The 21,730-nt window shown below is 42.2% G+C and overlaps 1 protein-coding gene and 1 long non-coding RNA gene across 2 annotated transcripts in view; one reads left to right on the top strand and one right to left on the bottom strand.

The window, feature by feature from the left end:
- Positions 1-14,988, top strand: part of TYR (tyrosinase) — a 50,434-nt gene extending 35,446 nt beyond the window's left edge. Inside the window, exons 4-5 of the mRNA XM_021382303.1 lie at positions 9,372-9,553; positions 13,897-14,988. Of these exons, the coding sequence (XP_021237978.1) occupies positions 9,372-9,553; positions 13,897-14,120 (406 nt within the window). The 3' untranslated portion in view covers positions 14,121-14,988. The remainder of the gene's footprint in view (positions 1-9,371; positions 9,554-13,896) is intronic.
- Positions 15,525-18,158, bottom strand: LOC110394645. Its single transcript, XR_002435771.1, has 3 exons — positions 16,598-18,158; positions 16,346-16,489; positions 15,525-16,262 (listed from the first exon to the last, which is right to left on the bottom strand). It is a non-coding gene; the product is annotated as an uncharacterized LOC110394645 (long non-coding RNA).

Below are 21,730 nucleotides of genomic sequence, written 5' to 3'. Positions count from 1 at the left end.
CTTTCATCTGTTTTCTGTACGTTCTGTGTTTAAAGTAAGAGGCTGTCAAATCTGGTAGCCCAGTAGATTTAAGACTACCACAGCTCCATGTTCTCAGGTCCAAACTGTACTGAGACTGAATATGTATTCCTGATAGGCTCATATACACAGACTACATACATGTATATTTATACATACATATGCAGATATATATGACCAGACACATCAACACAGAAAATGCAGCATTCACAGATACCAACAGTATGAACAACTTCATCCTCTTGTTTGCTCTGATCAGGATGAAAACCTATTAATAAAAAATATAGCTATATATATACACGTATAGAGAGTCTGGATCACGTAGTTACTGGCCTTAGACCCCAGTCTGTCTCTGGTTCTTCTATTCCCCCCGCTGAACAGACCCAGGTTACTCAGCCTTTCCTCATATGAGAGATGCTCCAGGCCCTTTATCATCTTTGTGGCCCTCCGCTGGACTCCTTATAGGAGATCCCTGTCTGTTTTGAACCGGCGAGCCCAGAACTGGACACAGTAGTCTAAATTTGACCTCATCAGGGCAGGGTAGAGGGGAAGGTTGAGTTCCCTCGACCTCCTTGCCACACTCTTTTTAATACACCCCAAAAATCACATACATGCATACATGGTTCTCTCCACCAGCTAGTCTGGAAACTGGTCTGGAGGTAACTTGGCAGTGGTACCACAAGGGCTGGTGGAAGAGGTATTGTGTCCAAGGATGGCCCATGCACACTGCAGCTTGGAAGCGATAGGGGAAGCCTGGAAAGTTCCTCAGCAGCCAGGGACACAGAGAAAGCACAGAAACCAAGGGCAGTCCTCAGTACTGGTTCAGTGCGATGAGTCCCAGTTTTGGAGGCATTGGCTGGGTTTCTTACAATAATTGAGGGCAGCAAGTTAATTTTTAATCAGACACTTGCATTATGACTGGTTCAATTTGTTTATAACCGGCTTCAGAGTCCCTGTACAGTCTTTAGCCAACTTAAAAGAATAAGAAAAAAATCATACTGCAATATAACCGCATACATTGGCAAAGAGGACAGTGCCTTGACTTTACAACCTCAGCATTAGCAGCTCTTCCAGGACCAGAGGACCAATGTTTCTCCTAAATGCTTGGGATGGGAATTACCTGAAGTGACTTTGTACTATCAGGTGGATAGTGCCAACTTCTAAAGTAATGACTACTGTGTAATCACAGTCCTTGAACTGGCATTTCAGCTTCCCCCAAATTATTTCCTTTTCCCTTTATTTCTAAATGCAAATATATGTTGCTTGCCAGATTTCTTTTACAGAATGTCAGACCTCACGATATTGAAACAAATTGTATAGACTAGCTCTAAGTAACAACATTTTGCCTTCCTTCTACTGTAGTCAGCCTGACCTTACCTCAGTCTCGCAAACATAAATCAGGAATGAAAGATTCTGTTTTGAGTTTGGTGCAACCAGTGACATGGGTACTTATTTGAATGTGATGAAGTTATTAGTGGTTTGCAAAGTTGCTATGTAACAGCTAAACTGTTAGTAGTGGTTGTGCATACTTAGCAGAGGTGCATGGATTTATCAGGCTAATGAAAAACAAAGGGCGCAGCTCCACGGTTGCTTTAAATCAGCATAGACTGGTATATAGCCACCATAGCTAACCTCTTAATGCTACCTGGAGGTGCTCACCTCTGTTCTTCTGCTGTACTGACCATCAAGCAAAACTATAAGGAATCAGGGGCAGGATTTTATCTCACCTCATCTATCCTGGAATAAATGAAAATAAAGTAGAAGTTTGAAGTTATACCAAATGAGTTCCTTAATCCTAGTTATGACAAGATTGTGCAAACACTTACAAGCAAGTTGAGAACAAGGAAGTAGAGGGAAAGCAAGAACATATCTTGGGACAGATTGAATATGAACCATCACCATAAGGGCAGCACTGTCCTGTTGGGGATGGCATAGAACGTGTGGAGGTACTGAACCCTCTTTTTCCTCCTTACCCTCTCTCCAACTGTCCTTCATTGCAAGGTAAAGCACATGACTTGAACATCTCCTAGAAGAGCTTCCCAAACATACAGTTAGGTTTACGCTATGTGTCACTTACTCTGTGGTGGTACAGTACAAAGAAATCACTAATAGCAGATATCGGTCTGTTTTCTCTTCCCACACTGCAATCAAACATAGCTCTGTGCATGACAGTGAAGGCACACTGACTGGAAATGGCTCTTCAAAATCATGAAGAAAATACCAATTCTTGTTGCTTTACTTTACTTTTTTCCAGGCTTTGAGATTTCCTTGTTGTGAGCAGTATCTTTTTTTCAGAGCACACAACATTAGCTAGAACAGAATGAAGTTATGCAGCCTACATACGGCAGTACTGCTTATACTCTGCTTGATATTTCCCACTGGCAAAATAAACCCATTTATTTCTTGACTCATCCTTTCATTAGCTATAATCCCATTGCATATATTATTCATAGAATAATATGAATCCAGAAATATATATTGGTGCCCTTTTAAAAATCATCCTCAAATCAATCTCATTCCCCCCAACACCCCTTTTAAACCAAGTTTTTTTTCAAATTAATTTTCTTCTATGGCTCATTTCATTTCATTTTGTATAACTTGGTATGTATGGAGCAGAATGAGGAAAATAATCAGGTCTGTTTATACACAATCAAATTGAAGTGATATATCCATGTCTTTTATGGATGGCTTTAATTTTCTCTGTAAAAGCACCTTACCACACTAAAACTCTTTGCAAAAGCAGTGTATTTCCTCAGACTGAAAATTTAAACTACCAAAGTATCAACATACCTGGTGGGTGTCTTTATTATTTGTTACCGTAGGCCAGCACTTTACAGTACCAGCATGGGGACTCAAAGGTATTAAACTCTGACTGAACCAAAGAGTTTAAGTGATAGAGAATTTATCATGACCTTAGATCAATTATTTAAACAAAAACACTGAGCCTTCTTTTAGCCTACATATGTCTGAATAAAACTATTCTGCAACATTAAAATGCTGCTTATAAATGACAAAAATAATCCTTGCATAGACTATAGATCATCATAGTCTAGCAATTCTAAAATCTTCAGTATTTACTGTTACAAAAATCGTGCTTAAAAATAATTTCTACTCTAGAAGTGTAATACAGAGATATGGAGTTGCTTTGGGCTTTGAATGTGAGACAGGGCCTCTTTCAAAATTCATATTATTTTTCTATCCCTTTTTGTTCCTTAACCTCTTTGGACATGCAGTTTGGGCACTTTGATTTCTTCAGCAGAAGGGAGCAGCTTTCCAGATAGAAATGGTCTTTGCTGCAATCTACATACAATTATTTTTAAAGCCTTTAAATAAAAGCTACCTATTCCAAGTTACTTTTGCTTGCCACTGAAGACATATGAAGGGCAGTAAGGTTATCACAAGATTGATTTCCATCCCAGTTACTCCATTTCCATATTTTAATTTTCTATTTCCTAAATCCTGATTGCCCATGACCCTTCTAGGAAAGAGCTGTCACCCTTATTCCCTGCCATTCCAGGAGATTCTTGCATGTTGCACGTGCCAAGTACCCAGCAGTAAGCCACTAGGATGTATTAAGTGAAGGGAATTCACTTGATCCACAAGTCACACTGGTTCACATGGATTGGGAATACGAAATTTGGGAAGGATGAAACTAAGAATTAAAGATACAGTTTTTAAATCAGAGGGCTGGAGCACCTGTCTTGCAAAGAAGAGAGCTGGGCCTGTACGGCCTGGAGAAGAGAAGGCTCTGGGGAGACCTCACTGCAGTATTCCAGTACTTAAAGGGAGTTACAAACAGGAAGGAGACCAACTTTTTACGTGGTCTGCCAGGGATAGGCCAACAGGAAACTGTTTTAAACTAAAAGAGGGGAGATTTATATTTGATATTAGGAGGAAATTTTTTTACTCATTGGTGGTGAGGCACTGGCACAGACTGCCCAGAGAGCTGTGGATAATACCTCATCCCTGGAGGTACTCAAGGCCAGGTTGGATGGAGCCCTGGGCAGTCTGATCCAGTGAGGGAAGACCCTGCCCACAGCAGGTGGTTGGAGTGGGATGATCTTTCAGGTCTCTTCCAGTCCAAACCATTCTATGATTCAGTGCAAGAAGGAGAGTCCATTCTGCTTGATTTGCTCACTCCTCCAAAATCTTTGTGCTTTCATCCTACAAACAAGATAAGGAGGGAACTGACTTAGATAAAAAGGTATTTGTTTGCACAGTGCCTAGGAAATGCCCACATATTTCTTTCTTCTTCCATTTCCTGTAGGTAAACAGATGATAACTCACATATTCCAGACAGTAATGTCCTTTCCCTCTTCCTTCTCTTCTACGTGCTAGTGAGGATTTATGATTTATCTCTACTAGATCCCAGGTTAGGTCTTCCTAATTTCCATTCTCTGAATAAAATTCCCAGTGGCTTTTGATGTTCTTCTCTTTCCTTTATCCCGCTTTGTATATCCCACCACTTTCACATCCCATCTGTTCTTTTCAGCACTGCCAGCATCTCCCAAATGATGCCAATCTAGCTGGGAATGGAAATGCTAAAAATATTTCTGTGTCTGGAAAATGTCACTACGACCTGTGCAACTAACTAATTATCTGCTTGTCCTCTGCATCTACATGCTGAGGAAGAAAGTAGACAAACAGATTGTTACAGAAGTTGGACAGATATTCCCGTCACTGAACCTCTGTCCAGTACATTTTTGGGAGTGGAAGAAATATGGAGATTGGATATCACAGAGCCCTGACTCATTAGCTTTCTTTTTTGGTACCATTATTTTCATAATGCCAAGCAATGGAAATGACATAGAATAAAATGGCCTTTCAGTTTTCACTTTATTACTTTGTTAGGCTCTCAGGGTCAAAAGAGCAGGCGGAGTTTGATGTAAAGAAGAAATAAAAGCAGTATTTTGCCAAGATAACCAAGAAATCCAAGGAGTTCATGTCTGCCACTCTGCTGCTAACCTGGTTTTTACCAGAAACATCATCACTTCACAAAGGGACCAGCTAATTGCATTGGCACTTTGTCTCTCTGCATGAGGCTTTCCTTCTGCAGCCATAAGCTCTTCCAGTTTGCAGCTACTGAACAAAGCGTGCAAAATGAGCATATATTTTCAAGGTATTAGGAAATATTCTACAACATAGCTGCTTTAAGGAAAGAAGACAAAACCTTCCATCCATAGAAAGTGGAACAACATCTCATGACCAAATATTCTTTACCCGGGATGTATAAAATTCTGTGGTCCCAGTATTCAGAAACAAAAGACTGGTCATTGTTTTACTTCACATATAGTTGTAGAATCCCAATGGCCTTTCAATTAAAACAAACCCCAGGGGATAGGGGCACTGTGCCTAACCAATGGCAGAAGCATTAAGCTACATCAAGACTCCAGTTTTCCTTACAAATATATGAAAGCAATTAACAGCATCATTCTGGGAATCATGAAATGTAACTGTCTGATATGAAAATGTCTGTGATGGCCAAAAAGAAATATTTGGATTTCCCAATAAAAAATGTAGCTTATTTTACCATCTCCATGGTTTTGCTCCCATTGATTGAACTTCCACTCAACTGGAAAACTTTTTTAAAAGGCTTGTAAGGTTCCTTCTTTCATAACTTTTCTTTAAAAATACGGCCAAAGAAAGATATGGCAGTGTCTCATTTTAAAGGGAGAAATACAAACAGATAAGAATGTAAGAAGTACTAGCAGTTCATTAAAGATGACGGCTTTCTCAGACAAAAGAAGAAAAACATGAAGATCCTGATGAAAATAATGAGCATCATGTAGTGTCTTGAATGAGCATTGTGAGCCCATCTTACTGAACAAGCTGGGAACAAGAACTACTTCCCATTGCTTTGCTGGCAAGCAGAATCTGTTCGCACACAGAATCTGATCTTAAATCTTCCAAGTGTCCAAAAAAAAAAAAAAAAAAAAGAGAGAGACAGTGGCAGAAATTGTAACACTTAAAACTCTAAAGGATATTTCTGAGATTTCTACAGTGGCATAAAATACGATAAAGGAAATGTATTTCAGTAAAGATTAGATTGTTTTATTCTGGATAAAAGAGAGAACTGTTCATAAACAACTCAGTGAATTCTCCAACATGCTTGTTCGTCAGCACAACTCAACATATTAGTAATTAGAGATATATGATTGCATCTAAAACTAAAAATCAGCTGTAAGAGTCAGTAATTCAGTGCTCCTGCTACTGCTAAGAGAAGCTTGCTATTTAATGTGGGAACCATGCTGCAAAAGAAGGAATCCAAAGCATATGCGTTCATTTCCATGGAAATGCTTTGCATTTGCATTCTATTTAAAAGATTACTGGCCTAAGAATTCTTGAAATTGCTTATGAAATTGCAATATTTAAGTCATCCAGAGAGAATGCTGCATTTCAGGGCATGTCATACAGAGTTATTTCAGGAGAATGACAGCTTCTAGCTCTGAACTGTGTGCTCATCAACTCTCCAGATTTTCAAAATGTGGCGGCTCAGCATTTTCAAAAAAGCAGACCCCAAAAAGTACTGCAGACTAGGCATTCAAAAGCTAGGGCACAGATCATGACGAGACATTGAAAATATGAACTAAGTGCTATCTCTGTCATCATCTTAAAATATTACCGTGTCCCTACATCCAAACCACTGCTGTACCTCTAACAGTCCTGTGATGCAGAGAAGAGCTGTCTCAGTTCCCATCTACAACTGCTAGGAAAAAAATGCATTGCTACTGAAGGTGCCTTGACCAAAACACAAGTCAAAGGCAGACAGGGTAAAGACTGCAGTCCAATGCCCTGCTTCCCTCCAGGCTAGACTAATGGCCCGATTTCTCTATATTCTATGCCTTTTCAAATGATTACTGATTTTTTTCTGTGACATTCTCCAAAGATGTAATGTGATTACAGACTTTCTGTTCAGAAATTCTCATGATAACTGCAGCTGAAGCTTTGATATCATTGTTTAAAATTATCTATCTGAAAACTTCAGCTGAATATTATTATTCTGACAAGAGTTTTTCTAGACAGGGCTGATGAAATTTAACTGAAGATGAAAGCTACAAATGAAGATTTTAATCAAGATTAATATCTGCATTGTTAAAGGTTGACAAGGTGGATGAACATAGTGACGCTTTCATCTACTAAATCTTTTGATCTTAATAAAGAACCAAGTTTCTGGCCCAAGCTCTGTTTTGATGATGATGGGCATTATTTTTTTGGGATAAACAGAGTGTTTCTCAACATTTCTGCCCAGTGACAGGAGGTAAACTTCTACCTGCAGAATTCTCAGATGCTCCACAGAAATTGCATTTAGGTTCTGTGTTTTCAAGAACTTGAGTCCCTCTACAGCCAATTACTAATTACAAGATGGGAGGAAAGTCTATGTCCTCCAGGCAGTTGTCGGCTTTGGAGAATAGCAAGAGTGGGGCTGCTCCCCAGAGAAGTACATTCCCATATCACAAGAGCCATGTGAGCAAAGCAGGGCAGTGACTGCAATGGGTGAGGGAGGCAGGACTGTCAAGGCCTATTAATGCTCCTAGGGCCCTGTCAGCCCTGACAGCCTTAGCATGAAGCAACTCCAATTCTGAGCAATGACTGAGCCAAGGTCTAAGTCAGAGTATAAGCTACAGGTCTCCTTAGAGCCTTGTACATTCAGATTCCTCGTAACTGGTAAATTAACTCACTGATCCCTCTCTGAGTTTGATCTGGATAGCGCTCTCATACTAAGATCTTTTGATGGAGCATGCCCCCCCATGTTTACATATAAAATACTTGCATCTGCTGCCCTTGCAGTACCTTGCCACCTCCCCTGTCCCAACCTGGCACATCCAGGTGTTCACTAACAAGCCAAGGTCACAGTGTAAACAGCATGGTATTTAGGTGTTTAGGCTTCTGTTAACCCAGAAGGTGGCTGAACACCACACACTTGTTTGCTCACTTCCCCCCTTCCCAGTGGGATGGGGGAAAGAATAAAAAAAACAACAACAAAGAACTTATGGGTTGAGATAAAACTATTTACTAAGATAGAGAAAAGGATAATAATTATAACAAATATATACACGCATATATATGTATATGTATGTAAATAACAAGGGATGCACAAGCAGTTGCTCGCCACCCCCCAACCGATGCCCAGCTAGCCCCTCACACTCACACTTAAGCAGTGGAAGAAAGCAAGATGAACTCCCACTCCCTTCAGAACTCCTTCCACAGTATGGAAGGAGTTCCATACCAGGAGTTCCAACTCCTTACAGTTTAAGTCAGCTGTCCTGATTCTGTTCCCTCCCAGCTCCTTGTGCCCTTTGCCGAGAATGACCTTGGCTCTGTACAACACTGCTTAGCAGAAACTATAAACATCGCTGTGTTGTCAACATTGTTTTCTCCTAGAACCAAAACATAGCATCATACCAGACACTCGGAAGAAAACAATTCCATCCCAGCTGAAACTAAGACAGTGGGAGAAGATATGAGGATTGAAACAAGGTGAAGAATTGAGGAGACAAAGCTGAGGCAGAAAAGGAGAAGATCTGAGAATGTTTTGGAGGGCTGTTGATTTTACTTTCCAAATATATCCAGCAGTTCACTTGAAAATGCCAACACAAACTGTCCCCGCACTGCAGTATTTGAGCTTTCTCCCTCCCTTTTAAAATATTCAGAACTGTATTAGGAGACAGCTAAAGGGATGAATCTTTGCCAGAGATAAATGGAAAAGCACAGCTGAGGTCAGAGGTGTTGATAACACCTACAGCTGGAGAAAGCCTCTTTCCTGATTGCTTATCTACTTTATCAAGCTTTTGGTTTCATATAGCCTATCATTTCTTCCTCAGATATTTTCAGCCTCTTTGTGGTGTTACATCAGTCATGGAATATCCGTACTTTAATACAGGAGTGAAAAGCTCTACTTACAGTGGAGGGAAAATAAGGGAAGAGTAGTGGGACTGAGCAGATGGGGACAAGACCATCCAAAAACAGCCATAAAAGTTTCTATGAGTGACAAGGAAGGACTGGGGTCTTTAATCCTGTTGTCTGTATCTCTCACAACCTTGAAAATTACTGAGTGGAAACTTCAGTCAGGTCCCAGTGACACAGTGAACTGCATTTGTGGAATTTAAAAGCATACTCAGCCTCTCTGCAGCCCTGAAGTCCTTTGCTCTTCATAGGCTTGCACAAGAACTCAGTACTGAAGAAGCTAACCCCAAACTACTTGGAAAGTATAATATATACAAACACAAGTCATTGAATGCCACTTTGTCTCTAGAGTTCAAGAAGAAAGAGGATCAACTTTTTTTTTTTTTAGTCTTCAAGAAGAAAATTTCTGTCAGTCTCCGCCATTAATAGACACGCTTTTTCTTTTACAGCATTTTTGAGCGGTGGTTAAGAAGACATAGACCCATGCTAGAAGTTTACCCTGCAGCCAACGCACCCATTGGGCACAATCGAGAAAATTACATGGTTCCCTTTATCCCTCTTTACAGAAATGGAGAATTTTTTGTACCATCAAGAGAGCTGGGGTATGACTATGAGTATCTGCAAGAACCAGGTAACGCTACAGTTTTAAGTAAATGTCAGATTTGTTGTTTATCTCATGGAATATGTCTGCAGAATGACAATGTGTTTAAATACTGCCTATGTATATGTAATACAGATAGAAATCCTTCTATTCCATATTTTTCCATATTTTAGTTACAAATTATGCCTGCTTGTTTTCACATTCCTCATCTGGTGATACACAGAGCCAACCTAACGCTATTAGAAAAGACCCAGTCAAAAAGGAATCACTGACATCAGTCATACCTCTACTACTTCATTATGATCTGAATATGGCCCAAAGGATCAGCTTATGAATAGAGCAAGGGAGAAAAATGGACGAATTTTGAATCTGCTGTTTGCCCAGCTCAGCTGATAACATGTAACATAAATGGTAACAAGTTCAGATTCTGGATGTGGTTTAACAGTGGACAGAACCAAAGCTTTCCTGGTTTACAAAAGTAATAAAACTGATCTCTTAAATGCTCGGAGAAAAATTCATCTCAGTACCAGAGACCAACACAATGTCCATGAAGCACTTTAAACAGCGATCTACTGACATTGTGCTTGCCCTGTGGTTATTTATACAGAATGCAACAGAATCATACATAACGTTAATTTCATTTAATCAAATGAATTTTGGTCTCATTGGTAATAGTTTTGACTTCCATTGCTATTCACATATGGTTTTGAATTGGGTTTCTTGGCCATTCTCAAGCATACAGAGGGAAGAGACCTTTGGGGAACCTCAGGTAGGGCAGGTCTTGTGTTTAGGGCAGGAGATTTCGTAGTTTTGCTTTAGTCTCCTTATCGTTTAAGGTAAGAGCTAAATTCTGCTGAAGATATAAATTTATCTAGAATCCAAAAGATACCCAGGCTGTGGGATGCAGTTATCTTTGCAATGCACTGGCCACAGAACAAATAGGTCACTGTACATGTTTGGTTTTCCTGCTTTAGGCAGAACAATTTCTCTTCATTTAAAAGGCAATTAAGGGTGAGAACTGCAATAATTGTATAACAAAAGCACCAGAAACATACTAGCAGTGCTAGCATTCTACTTGTTTTTTTGTTGTCTTTATCAAAGCAGTATCAGTTATCACAGCATCTCTGTTTTTCCAATAGAGTTTGCTTACTAATGGAGATGTACAGTTTGCATACTGTGTAAACTATGACATCATAAATTTAGTTTGTTTATTCAATTCTCAATTAAAGTCTTGGTTGTGATTTATAGTCATCCAACAAATGCATTTTTGGCTATTTTCTTACTAAGGAATCTTCTCTCCTGGATAATTTTTAAGGTCTTTTATTAATATAACATTGAGATAGAAGTCATTATTTCCCCTAACATTCTGTATAAAAATTTGGCCAACCCTATTTATTCAGAGAGAAAACGATCTAATAAATGTTTCAAGTATAGCCTCAAAGTTATTATGCATTTTTGTCTGATTATAAGCATTTTTACAGTTCTGTTCATGTCACCATAATTTAATTCCTGACCACCAAGACTATAAATAAATAAATATATATATTAATGAAAACCACTAGTTTTGGAAAACCACATTATTCCTAGAATTGTACATCTAAAAATGTTCCAAGTACCTTGACAGCCAGAAATATTGAGTTCTCAACTGATACTGCAAAAAGAAGCAAACTGTACATTATTTACCACTTAGCAATTCATTTCTGTTGCCTTCTGATCTCTTGCCTTTTCCCAGGGGAGCACTTTCCTTAGAAAATGAAGATCTTATTAAATTTGGTCTGTGTTTCTAATACAGAGGGAACGAAAGTAGCTTCTTAATTATTTGGAAAGATCAACACAAAGAGTGAAATTCAAACTCATTTGGAAAGCCCAGATAATCCCCAGACATCTCTCAACCCCTTGTTAATCTCACTGAGAAGATGAGAGCTAAGGCTATGTCTTATCTGAAGGAAAGCACTGGTTACAAGTGGAAAATGGCCCAGAATCTCAAAATACAGAGTTGGATTTTCTCAATATTTCACTGTGTAAACGCGAATTGTTCTTTATAGAGGAATGATGGGTTCTGGTTAAGAGGAACAGGAATTTCTTAGAGGAACTGAAGCAAGAAAGCCTGCTGACTCCCTCTGAAATCTCCTGTGTACTCAAGGATGTACAGAAAGAGTATGGCTTGGAAGCCAGGAGTTACTAGACAGACAAGAAAAAAATTAGAAAGGAAAAATTAGATTAACAATGAGGATCTGGGTAGTCAGGAAGAGGGAGCAGATCCTCCAAATGAGAAGAAAGAGTTAAAAACGGGGGAACAGGATAGGGTAGAGTGAGTAACTAGCACACCACCACATCTAAAGAAAGCGTATGGGAAGCAACTTAGTAGAGAACAAGTAGGACTACACAGAGCAAGACTGGGCTAGTTACAAGAAAAAAAACGTGGGAAATAAACCAATGACAAAATGGCATTTTAATGCTAAATTATATTGTTGGTCTTCCCATGAGGAAAATTTGCTGCCTGGAGCCCTCCTCTCCACTGAAAAGCAAATCAAAGCGTGACAGTTCATCTGTATTTTAATTGCAGCTCCATTTATTTTTGTATGCATGACAGCCCTGAAGCAGAAGTGGTCACAAAAAGTGTAGATGGAAATCCATCCCTTGGGAATCAAAAACACATCAAAATCTGCTTTCTGAGGGGCTGATTTGAGCAAAAGCTGAAGCAAACACCCAACTTTGCTTGAGATGAGAACCATGAGTTGTAAAACTACCACAGCTGGCATGGCTTACTAAAAATGAGCATTTGTTACTATCCACAAAAAAGATTTGGAAGAATATTGACACCACCTAGCAATAGCTGTCACAACAATTTGCTGTGACAAGAGCTGTTCCAAGTACTTATATCACACACAGAATCACAGAATTGCAGAGGTTGGAAGGGACCTCAGGAGATCATCAAATCCAACCATTCTGCTAAAGAAGGTTCCCTGCAATAGCTACACAGGTAGGCATCCAGACAGGTCTTGAATATTTCCATAGAAGGAGACTCTACAACCTCTCTGAGCAACCTGTTCCAGTGCTCTGTCACCCTGTGTGCTCCATCCATCACAGAGAAGAGTTTTGTTAAAAAGCCCTGGGATTATGGAGTAAAGCACACAAAGTTAGGAACTATCAGAATTGAAGTCATGCCTTTAAAGTGCAGACTCACCCTCCAGCCCTGTATGTGTGCATTACACACTACTTTCTCCCTAGTCCCCCGCCTCACTCACAGCCTAGACGGAATTTGCTAAAAACAGATGCCCAAGCCTTTTTGTGTTTGGTTGTCTTTTTCTCAGTTAAAGCAGTGTGTAGCCTAATGTATGATTTATTGCACACTCTTAAAATGCTGTCTTGAAGATGTGTCCCTTTTTCAATTTGGTGCCAGTCACCACAGCAGCTGTGTTCTGGAGAAAATATTAATTTGTATTCACAATATGGAGAATTCCGTGAATAGTATTGTCCTTCCTTGTTTGGCAGATCAGAGATGAAGGATTAAAGAGAAACTGTATCTCATATGCAGAGGTTTGTGAAGTTCATTCTGAAACATCAAGAACCTTTTTTTTAAAATTCTTCATGTTATATAGCATTTATATGTCTAATGGGGTCAGAAGTCTGAACATGCATACTCTTACAAATCCAATCTCAGAATACAAAAAGTGGGATTCAAAGGAAAGTAAGGACTTGAGAAGTAACACCAAAAGTGTTCCCCAAAGTGAAGCTGAGTTGAAAGGACAGACCAACGACGTTCTGCCTAAACTCAGCCTGAAGTGAAATATATCTAAGAAAGTGATCGAGACATCAAATGCTGAGTATAGTTCAGTTTTAAAGGTGCCACAAACCAAAATAATATCTTCAGAGCACAGTTACTTAACAGCACGTGCTCAAAAGCACCAAGGAGATACATGGGATTACTTCTCTGGGCACCAGTGAAACTGGAAGATGGTAGAAAAATATTTATAATGCCTGGGGGGTGAACCACAGTTGTTGGAGGCTGAGTATCACTTGATGAAAGGATTGTGATAGGCTTAACCTGTTCTTAAACTCTTCCTTGTACTCAGCCTCAATGATTCAGTGATTCTATGATCATTCTTGGTTTCTATTCTCTTACAGCTTTCACAAAACCATAAGTAGCACTGGAAATAGTAAACTCAATTCCTGTCAATTTCAGTGCAAAACTGGAGGAACTTTAAGGATTGATGGAATTTGCTTAGAATTATTTGTAACCTTCAGACAATTTGCTTCAATTTAATAACCATTTTTCACTCTGAGCCTGCCAGTATTGTCTGTTACACAATCGGTATAAACTGATACTGCATTGCATCATGTAAAAGGACCTCTGTTTTTCTCCTTTCTAGCACTTGGTTCTTTCCAGGACTTTTTAATCCCCTATCTCGAGCAAGCCCAACAGATCTGGCCCTGGCTGGTTGGCGCAGCTGTGATTGGAGGCATAGTTACTGCTGTGCTCTCCGGGCTCATCCTGGCCTGCAGGAAGAAAAGAACAGGAACTTCTCCAGAAATACAACCCTTACTTGCAGAAAGTGAAGATTACAACAATGTATCTTATCAATCCCATTTCTGAAGACCTCCAGTATCTCAGTGATATTTCTAAGGTGCTGGTCAAACATGCAGTGTTTGATTTATGTTTACAATGACCTTGTAGAGCTGTGCTGCATAAGCTGGCTGGGCTGTCCTGCTCCTTGTGCCTCTTGTAACATCCAGTGTTACAGTACCTTTTCAGCTCCAGACCTCCGAAATCTCTCAGATCCAACATGTTACCATGCCACCCAAGGAACAGTGTGTAATTCCAATGCTTGATTAAACAATGCTCCTGTGAATCTGAATGGCTTGCGTGCTGCTTACTCAGATGCATAATTCTTTGATCTTCTTTTTGCTGTTATATCTGTAGGCTCCAATCCCACAGCCCAATCCATGTGAAGAAATTCAAAGGGCACACGAAAGTGCATGGCTTTAGTGACAGGCACTCGATTGCAAGATCAGTGCTACATTCACCCTGGTGTTCAGAGCCCTTTAGTTTAGTGAGAGAAATGTGCTGTCTGTGAGCAGAGTGAATGACCCATAGACACATTTTTCTTTCAGGATATAAACATTTTCCCTCCAGCTCCAGTAATGCCCTGTTTGTCTGTGATGGAATGCCATCAACTGCAGCAAGCGGGCTCTAAGGAACCACTTCTCGCTTGTCTCAAACATTCCACTTACTCTTCTGCTAAATCATTTTCCATTTGTCTGGGGTGCAGAGGGTTTTTTTCAGAGATGAAACCTAGTCTCATCTCTCTTCGGTTTGACTTAGGGATACTCAGGTTATGGCTGACTTGTGATTGCTCAATGGGCACAAATTTCATACGGGCAATCCATACATGACGAAACAAGGTGTGTAATCATATGACAAGCTTTAAACAAAAAGAAATATTAGTTTTCAGAGATGGGGACTCCAACTGACTTTAGTTCCAAAGCTCTTCTCAAGCAAAAAGTAGGTCACACAGGGATCTCTGTGGTTTAGGACAGGTAGCTAGCCATATTCTGATTCCCATGGGATGCCATCCTTCCCCAGCTGATCCCATGTGGGCTTCCCACAGGCCACAGCTCTCCCAGCACTGCTCCAGCACCGCTCCATCCCTCAGGGCCCACCCTTCAGGCACTGCTCCAGCACAGCCCCACAGGCAGCAGCTCCCCCAGCCCTCCTGCCCCACCATGGGGTCCTCTCCATGGACTGCAGCTCTGGCCTGGGGCTGCTCCTGCGGGGATATCCACGGGCTGTGCCTCCTCCAGACCTCATCCACTGCTGCACCGTGGGCTCCTCCATGGCTGCATGTGGAGCTCTGCTCTGTGCAGTGCCCATGGGCTGCAGGGAACAGCTGCTCAGAGTATACATTTTAATTATATAGATCAGTAAGTAAATGAGGACAATAAGGAAAGGCTCTAAAGTTTTCTCAAAGAGACGGTACAAAGCAGGAGAACCAGCAAATGCATTTATGAGTCAGAAGATTTTACTGTGAGAGAGCGGATGATGCAGATCTCCTTTCGTCCAGAGCTGTGGGGATTTTCCAGCTGTCTGTGAGGCCAAGGTGAGGTACGCTCTGAGGCTGTGTTTCCTTGTCCTTAGTTCCGGGCCTTCACAGATGGCTGCAGAAACCTCTGGCAGAGAGGAGGGCATGGGTAGGAGGGGCCTGTGGCTTTCAAAAACAAGAAAATCTGGACAAACAAAAGGAGCAGCAACCCTCCATTCCCATGGGCAACCCTTACCACAATCCAAGCCTTTCAATTCTGTGTCTCCTGGCAGCCAGGAGACACCTGTTTAGGGCTGGCCCATGTCACTGACCTAAACGTGACATGGGCCACCACCAGCTGGCTGCCCACTGTAACATGGGCACTGCTGTTATTTTGATTGCTTAGCTTTGTAGCAATGTCCATGTAGAAGGTGGAACATCTCTCTGGTGGAGTGGCTGAGGACAGGAGGGTTTCATAATCTGGTCATGTCCTTCTCTGGGCCTGTAGCCCTCAAAGACAAAGGAGGACACACAGTCTGTTGCATGACAGCCACACTTGCCTCCCTGCCCAGGGCCCAGCCCTTCATTTCCCTCCCTCATTGTCGTCCCTGCCTTCTCATCACAGTGTTTCATCATCCCCGCGCTCTACTCTTGCCTGGGCTGGCAGAGGGGTGCAGCTCTTTTTATGATCTCCCTATGCAGGCCGTCGCCAATGCCTATGTGACACAAGGAACTGTCAACATTCTGCCTGCAGTGACAGTGCCACAACATCAACAAAGCAGTAGCAAGGAGATGATACCCAAAAATACAGCCAGGCTGGTGTTATTTTGATTACGCATCTTTGTACCGATGTCCTTGTAGAAGGCGGAACATCTCTCGAGCTGAGCAGCAGAGGACAGGAGGGTTCCATGGCCTGGTCATGTTTTCCTCTTGACCTCAGGCCCTCAAAGACAAAGGAGGAGGACACACAATCCATTCCATCGCATCCACCCCTCCCTCCCTGCCCGGGGCCCAGCCCTTCCCTTCCGTGCCCTCTGTCCTGCCCTCTCACCTCTGCTTCTGCTCACCCTCCAGTCTGAACTGGCTGAGCGGCGCAGCCCTTACTGGGCCAGCTGTGTCACAGATGCCCCTGTAACACTGCCGAAATTCTGTTGGCTGTGACATGGCCACTGTATCATCAGAGCAGGTGCCTGGAGATGATGGAAGGCCCATCCCACAAGTGCCTGGGCAGAAAGAGCTGTAACTCTTCACATTTGGTCAAATGCAGTGGGATGGATGAACCAAATAACTCAGGCCCATGAGGAAATGGCTGACAAGGAAAGCCTTCTGTCACTCCTGACTGTGGGCAGAGCTTCCTGCCCAGCCCTGCAGCTACATCACAGCCCTTCATCACCTCATCTTGCCCTACCCCACCTCCTCTTGGCCTCCACCTTGATGTTAGGGCCAGGGTAAAAGGAGGTGAAGGCCAGCATGAGGGTACCAACATCTAAACACTTCATCCTATCAGGAATCACTCATACATAACAATATAGAGAGAACTCTGTACACCCAAACAAATAAAAATGAGTTTACAAGTATCCATACTTGTATTTATTTATACAGATCACTAAGGGAGTCAGGTCCATACAGAAAGGCCCCTAAGTTTTCTCAATGAAGACAGCACGAAGCAGATCAATCAGCCAATACGTTTATGAATCAGAAAATTTTATTGTGAGAGGTGGGTGGTGCAGAGCTTCCTTTGACCATGGCTGTGGGGAGTTTCCACCTGTCTGTGATGCCATGGTGCAGTACAGTCTGGGGCTGTTTCCTTGTCCTTATGTCAGTGACTTCACAGTTGGCTGCAGAAACCTTGGCCCTGGCTCAGGCCTAGGCTATCAATGCCATGTCTCCAGTCTCCTGTCATCCACGAGACTTCCATTCAATAAACAGTAGAATCTTCCATTCAATAAACAGTAGAATCTCTGACCAGACATTTTTATGGGGGATGTGCTTCAATGTTTTCTCACATCAAAGTGTTAATATTCTTCACCAGATGTGGCAATCCTGCTTTCAGGTAGCACACAACATCTGTAATCTCCCAGATATCCATGAATGAACGCTGACAAGTCGAAGACGAGAATACCATTAATGAAAGAAGGAAAGATCACTGGTGACATCCTGAAATCCAACCACATCCTGTCCCCAAGAGATAAGTGACTGACCTGTGCTCACTGAAGCTGCTCTACTGCTCTGATTGAGGAGCATGTTGATAGAAAGTGCCCTCAGCCAAGCGCAGGCCTTCTGCTGAATGAAGGTGTTTCCTTGTGTGAAAGATCTGGGTGCCAGGTCCGAAAGAGCTCCTTATTTTCCCATGGCTTCTGACTAATGAGCTGAGATACTAGTAGATGAATGGTCTTCCAGTGTCTTAGGAAGTATTAAAAACAAACAGATTGCATGGGATCTTAAATGCTTCTTGTCACTGAGGCTCAGGGAGGAGGAAAGGAATTATTAGTACGATAATATTTCAAATGGTCGGTTCAGTCATTCAGTTTGTATTTTATACAACCCCGTATACTCTACTGGTAGAAATAAATGCTAGCAGCAGAAGAAAACACCCATATTTAACTTCTGACTTCATGAATACTGATTGGCCTCAAAGCCAGATAAGCACTATTTGTTTAATACTTCAACTAACTAAAATACAAAAAAAAAAAAAACAAAAACAAAAAAAAACACAACCCAAAAACCAAAAGCAACCCTGGTATGTTCGCAGTGACAAAAAATAAAAAAATAACAGAACAAAACACCCTTTGGTGCCCTTTTGATTCCCCTCAAAACCTTGCTTGGTATGTTCAGTAACCATAGTTTGGCTAAAATAGGAAGATTATGGCATTTTTATTCTGAAAGATTCTTCTGAACAAATACAGAAAGAGTAACAAAATGTTTTTTAAGGAAAAGCCTACGGAGCAAGGAAGGGTGGAATTAGAAAGTGCTTTTTTCAGCTCTAACTAACTGTTCACAGAACTCTAAGCAGCACAATAGCCTAGGAATCACAGCTCCCACTCAGCCTTAGTGGGAAGATGAAGAAGAGCTGGGAATGCACAAATAGTGGAAGCCACAATGGAGTTGAGATCTATAGACTTTTGGAATTTACAGTAGCGGTGTGGAAATCCCACGGCCTTTACATGAGGAGAAATGTCACCTGCAGGAATTCTGGAGCTGGTAAACACCTGTGTTCCCCAGTCCTGAAGGACTGTGTCTGGGTTATGTGCCTTGAAAATCCCAAATGTCCAGCTTTGAGACAGTTTGAAGGCTGAGACAGTCTGAAAGACTGCTGCAGGGTCATGATCCCTGGTCAGGTGAATGTCACGGTAGGAAGATAATCCTCGTGGTTCATTGGCAGTTCATTGAAAACAACATCCTTCTACTCAATATTTGTGTCAGTAAAGTGTCGTTTTTGTTTGGAAAGTTGTTATAGACAATAACTATATATTACTAATATATAGTTATATATTATAATATATATATTATTATATAATACTTAACTGTATTAAGCAAGTTTATCTCCATATTCCATGCAGTATTCCATGGCCATATTAAATCTCAGATGCTAGTACCTCACTTTCACATCTGTTAAGTTCATTTCTACCACGTTATCCCCTTGCAAAGGTCACAGTCAACAAGTCATTTCCAATCTAGTTCCTCTCTTTCCCACAGAAGATCTTCACCAGTGTTCCTTGGGTCTCCCACTCACATGTGGAAGGATGAAAGCGAAGCTTTGGTTCATCATCTCTTCTAAATCCTGCCCCCCGCCCTTTTTTTTTTGCCAACCCTTGATCATCTCTTCTTGCCAAAAGCACTGAGTTCATAATTCATACTCTGTGATCAAACCTTGTGACCTACAAGTAAAGGTCTATTTAACACGCTATTCATTTTTTTTCAGAACTTCTACCAGTTCCCAAGCAAGTCTTTTCCTTTCCTCTTCCTTCACTGGAGGATCTAACAGCTTCTTTTCTTCCCCCAGAAATTTCATCATCACAACCTCACACTGAATCTAAGTGATGAAGGGGAATTTGTATCCCTTTCGTACTTGTAGCCATACCTACAGCCTTTCCCCCTTTAATTCCCAGCCTCTGTATGACCTGGAGACCCTGCCTGCATTGAGAAGGAGCATGCTAGCCTTGTTTCAGTAGTCAGCATGTTCTGTGGTAAGTGATAAGCAGTACAGCATATATTAATTGAAATAACTAGGACAAAATTATTTCCGTTGTTGTGAGGTTGACATTTAGACCACTGGCTTCACGATAATTTGGAGTCAGAGATCTCCATAAGCTCTGCTCTGAGCACATGAAAACTCAACTGTTCCTCTTCTCTGAGCAAGTTATTTGGGTTCTTCCACAGTAGAATCATAGAATCACAGAATGGCCTGGGTTGAAAAGGACCTCAAAGATCATCAAGTTTCAACCCCCCTGCTGAGTGCAGGGTCGCCAACCACTAGACCAGGCTGCCCAGAGCCACGTCCAGCCTGGCCTCGAATGCCTCCAGGGACGGGGCATCCACAGCCTCCCTGGGCAACCTGTTCCAGTGCGTCACCACCCTCTGTGTGAAAAACTTCCTCCTAATATCTAACCTAATATCTGCTGGGATAGTGGCATGGCGGGCAGCAGACAGTCCAGGAGATTCCTGGAGTCTGTTGAGGATAACTTCCTGGTCCAGGTATTAGACGGACCGACACGAGGTGAAGCCTTAGTGGACCTGGTGCTCACTAGTGTGGAGGAGAGCATTAGAGAGGTTAAGATTGGAGGCAGCCTGGGCTGTAGTGATCATGCCCTGGTGGAGTTTGCGATCTGGAGGAATGCAGGCCTGGGAAAGAGTAGAGTCAGGACCCTGAACTTCAGGAGAGCGAAATTCCGGCTGCTCAAGGAACTGCTGGGTGGGATCCCCTGGGAAACTGTCCTTAAGGGCATAGGAACAGAGTAGAGCTAGCATCTCTTTAAGGACACCCTCCTGAGACCGCAAGAGCTCTCCATTCCCCAGCAAAAGAAATCAAGCAGAGGAGGCAGGCGACCGGCATGGCTGAGCAAGGACCTGCAGCTTCAACTGAGGGAAAAGAGAGAAATGTATGCAAAGTGGAAGCAGGGTTGTGTAGCCTGGGAGGAATACAGGGCTGTTGTCTGCATGTGTAGAGATAGGATCAGGAAAGACAAGGCGCAGATTGAGCTGAACTTGGCTAGGGATGTGAAAAATAACAAGAAGGGGTTCTACGGGTACATAGGCAGGAGGAGACAGGTCAAGGAGAGTGTTCCCCCTCTGATAAATGAGGATGGAGAAGTGGCTTCCTCAGATATGGAAAAAGTTGAGGTGCTCAATAAGTGCTTTGCCTCAGTCTTCACTGGTGATCAGACTCCCCATGTCTGCCAGGACCCTGAACCTCGAGCTGTGGGTGAGAGGAGTGGATTTTGTCCCACTGTAACAGTGGAACAAGTCCGAGACCTCCTCATGAAACTGAATGTATGGAAGTCCATGGGGCCGGATGACATCCATCCTAGGGTTCTGAGAGAGATGGCTGATGTGGTTGCCAAGCCGCACTCCATCATATTTGAAAAATCATGGTTGTCCAGTGAAATAATGCTGCGTGCATTAGTGTAAAGGCACTTCAGCTGGGCTTTCTACCACACTACCTTTCTAGAGGGGCCCACCCTCAAATTTCCAGAAGAAATCTGAAGTTTTCCCCCACTGCTTCCTAGAGGGACACGAGAAGGTTTTGCATGGGGGGTCGGCAACATTCCCTCCTCTGAGGAGTTCCTAGCAGACCCTACAAAGCAGGTCAGAGGTTCTTCCCCACAGTCTCCTACAGCAACAACATCCCCAAGCCCTTCTCTGTCCCACAGACCACTACCCTCTTCCCCTATCAAATCTAGTTGAAATTTCTGAACTACTCGCTCCACCCTAGCGAGCGTCATTTCACCCCCATTCCCCTTCATACCTAGCTTAAAGCTCTATCAGCCAGCCCTGCCAGCTCCTCAGCTAGGATCTGCTTTCCCCATGGAGACAGGCGAGGTCTGTCCGCGGCCTTCAGGCCAGGCGCCGAGTAAACCGTCCCATGATCAAAGAACCCAAAGTTCCTGTGGTGGCACCAGCCTTTCAGCCACTGATTCAAAGCTTGCGTTTTCCTAGATTGCTCCGTACCCCTCACTGCCCCAGA

Source organism: Numida meleagris, chromosome 1, assembly GCF_002078875.1.
Source record: "Numida meleagris isolate 19003 breed g44 Domestic line chromosome 1, NumMel1.0, whole genome shotgun sequence".
Lineage (NCBI taxonomy): Eukaryota > Metazoa > Chordata > Aves > Galliformes > Numididae > Numida > Numida meleagris.
This window is presented reverse-complemented; position numbering and strand designations above follow the sequence as displayed.